The sequence below is a fragment of the Halyomorpha halys genome, unplaced genomic scaffold, assembly GCF_000696795.3.
Source record: "Halyomorpha halys isolate HHAL.00 unplaced genomic scaffold, Hhal_1.1 Scaffold910.1, whole genome shotgun sequence".
In the NCBI taxonomy this organism is placed as follows: domain Eukaryota; kingdom Metazoa; phylum Arthropoda; class Insecta; order Hemiptera; family Pentatomidae; genus Halyomorpha; species Halyomorpha halys.
The window spans coordinates 203,826-207,064 of NW_027106583.1; the positions used below are offsets into that span (position 1 = coordinate 203,826).

The 3,239-nt window shown below is 31.0% G+C and overlaps 1 protein-coding gene across 2 annotated transcripts in view; it reads left to right on the forward strand.

The window, feature by feature from the left end:
- Grp170 (Grp170 co-chaperone) overlaps window positions 1-3,239 on the forward strand; it is a 36,740-nt gene that overhangs the window by 28,060 nt on the left and 5,441 nt on the right. For both annotated transcript variants that reach the window (XM_014430746.3, XM_067044967.1), the window contains exon 16: window positions 81-272. In XM_014430746.3, coding sequence (XP_014286232.1) covers window positions 81-272 — 192 coding nt within the window. The remainder of the gene's footprint in view (window positions 1-80; window positions 273-3,239) is intronic.

The following is a 3,239-nucleotide window of genomic DNA, read 5'->3' on the forward strand; positions in this document are numbered from 1 at the left end:
TATATATATTTTTTTTTTTAATTTAATTATGTTTTATATCGAAACTTTATCCTATTCTTTTAATAATTATTTGATTGAAGAACCTTCACCATCTGCTGATGCTGGCAAAACCGAGACTAAGAATACTGAGAAAGTTGTGCCCTCTCCAGAGTCTGATAATATCACTGAATCTGGAGGATCCAAAAATGATAGTGAGTCAATGAAGATTGAAGAGATCAAAACTAAGGATGAAAACAAAACAGAGGACAAAGATGTGCCTCCTGCAGAACCAGGTAAAGTTTGTTGCAAGTTTCTTTACTTTCACTTTTTTGATAATTTATTGTTATTCGTAATGTCTTGTATTTTCTTGCACAATTGAACACACGAACTCAAAACTAAATTTAATCCAAGAATTTTGAACCTTAGTAGTCATTATTTTGTTAAAGAAATTTTATTAATTTCCATTTAGGTTTAATGCATGCTATAATGTTAATTTTAAATGTTATGTTTCTTTGCCTTGATAAGTCTTGTTATCACTCTCTTGGTGATGGGTTTATTTTCTTAGAAAACCTTCCTCAAACTGCTTGCTGAACTGCTTTCTTACTGTTTCAGAACAAAAAATCCATCCTTCTGAACCATCTATCCTGTTGTCTTCATTAGTTGTAGTCACCATACACCTACTCTTCCATTTCACTACCATTTTCTGATATTTAGTTTTTCTGTTATAATTTTTTTAAAAATCCTGATTAGTGATAATTCCCCACAACCAATAGTATTTGACCCTCTTTATTCTTTGAAAAATTATTTGTTTATTACATTAAGTTGATAAATTTATTTTAAAATAACCGAGGAAACTGATCATATTTTCAAATTTATATTAAATGATATGGGTTTTCTAGGCGCACATGTAATTTATGAAACTACTGTTGATATAGAGTTGTAGTTAAAGGATTCAGTGCCTAGTAATGATCATAAAGACAAAGGTACCATTTACATTGCCCTTAATGCAAAAGGAAGTTGAAGTAGGAGAAGAAATAATCATAAATTTGTGCATGCTAATATGAATTAATTGTATTTGAATCGAATGAACTTGTAGTTGTTTTTAAAATGATCATCCGAGTTATTAAGTTTTTGATCGTTTAGTTTGAATAGTTAATAAAACTCAATCATTATATTAGTATTGTTACCATTAAAGACATTTAATTATTAAATGAGGAAAAATAATGAGTTAGGGATAAAATTAATTTATTTGGTACAAGAATTATATTAAATTCCTAAGTTCTTATCCCTGTATAGTGCATCCAAAATGAGTTTGCCTGTGAGTAAAGGGAGGGGAGAGATGCGCCATGTCAAACGTTCTCTCGCCAACCCCCCTCTCTTTTATCCAATAGCTCTGTTCCAATGCCCACTTCTGACTGTACAGAGCATGTGTCGTATGTATTTTTCCCTCTCGAATCTTATACTGTGCAAGCTCCATACAGTTCTGTATAGTTAGAAGTGGTTGTTGGAATAGACCTACTTGGTTGATTGGACTTCCTAACCTTTCCTTTTCTTTTCTTGACATACTTGAGCAACTTTACAAATATAAATTCCTGGTATCAGTTTTTCAAAATTATTTTTCATTAATATCACAATATTATAAGTTTACCATGTCAGGTAAATTGGGTAGACAGAAAACTATCCACTCTTAAACCAAAAACGTAATTATGAACATATTTAAATTCATGGAAACAGGGTTGAGAGTGGTCCAATTCATGTTTCCTCTGAAACATTATGAAAAGCCATAAATTATTGCATGTATAATAAATTAATCCCATTCTAGCACCAAATATACTGCATTTTAAAACATTAAAATTAAGGAAATTGTTGCACTAACTGTTTCACAACAAATTTAAACTTAAAATTGAGGCAGTTTCTCCAAAATGACTTTTTGGAAGATACTGTGTTCTTAAATAGCTAGTCAGAGCAGAGTTGTAAATATATTTGCCTAATAAGTAAAACAAGAAATAGTCCCAGTCAAAGATAAAGGATAACCTACAGTAACGAGTTACCTCCCATATTCGTTATTTAATAGTTTGAGAATTGGGGGGAAAAGGATTCCACGTAACCACCCAATCCCGACCTGGTTGGATGTTACCAAGTTCAAGACTGCCTCTTGGTTTGTTCCCCAAAAGAGGGGTGGGGTTTGTTATGGTGTGGAAGGGAGAAGGAGCTAGGGTGAGGTGGGGGTGTGCGTGAGTTACCTCCTACAGGCAAACTTATCTTAGATATACTATACGTCATATTTTTTTATATACTGTATGTATAATTTTTTTTCTTTCTTTTATTTAGTATTAGGATTGCCAGTTTTGTGAATTATTAAATAATTGATGAACATACGTTTACAATGGCTTCCATTTAATTTAGCATGCTTATATTTAATTTAGCATTAAGCTAGTAATTGAATGAAAAATGGTTTCCATTAGGACAACTCCAACTTCTTAAGGCAGTTTTGGAGAAGTTCAGCATCTCTTTATTCTTTTTGAAAACTAATCCAATAGTTATGATTGGAGAAGTTTGTCGGGAGGTCCGGTCAGCAAAGAACAACATAAATAAATAAAACTTGAAGAAGTTTGTCGGGGGGTGCGGTCAGCAAAGAACAACATAAATAAACAAAACCATATTTATTTATTTTATGCCGACATTTCGACCTGAGTTTCAGGTCTTCATCAGGGCTTTAGAACAAAAGAGATATACCCTCCGACAAACTTCTTCAAGCATTAATCTACGGTCAAGTATCTACACCTCATAAATAAATAAAACAATATTTATTTATTTTATGCCGATGTTGAAGACTTGAAACTCAGGTCTTCATCAGTGCTATAGAACAAAAGAGATAACATTTAGGGAAACATAAAATAGAAAAGGAATAGTATACAAACAAATTTGTAATTATACAAAATATTGAATTGAATCGCAAATGATAAAAAATTGATAATTGAATAGTAAAAAAAATTAAATTGATTGATAATCGTGAAATTAGGTGGTAGTAGATTGAAAACAGTGAAAGATGAAATATATCATGTAGGTAAGCAGATATATATAATATAAGATATGCAAGTAGTGTATAGAAACCTGAAAAAAACAAATATTGAATCTACAAATTGAACAATATGACAGAAAATGAAATATAGTGAGTGTCTTATATCTGAATTATTACAGTGTGAGTATTAACTTATATACCTATGCCTAAAAATTTAATTATGTATATATGTATATAT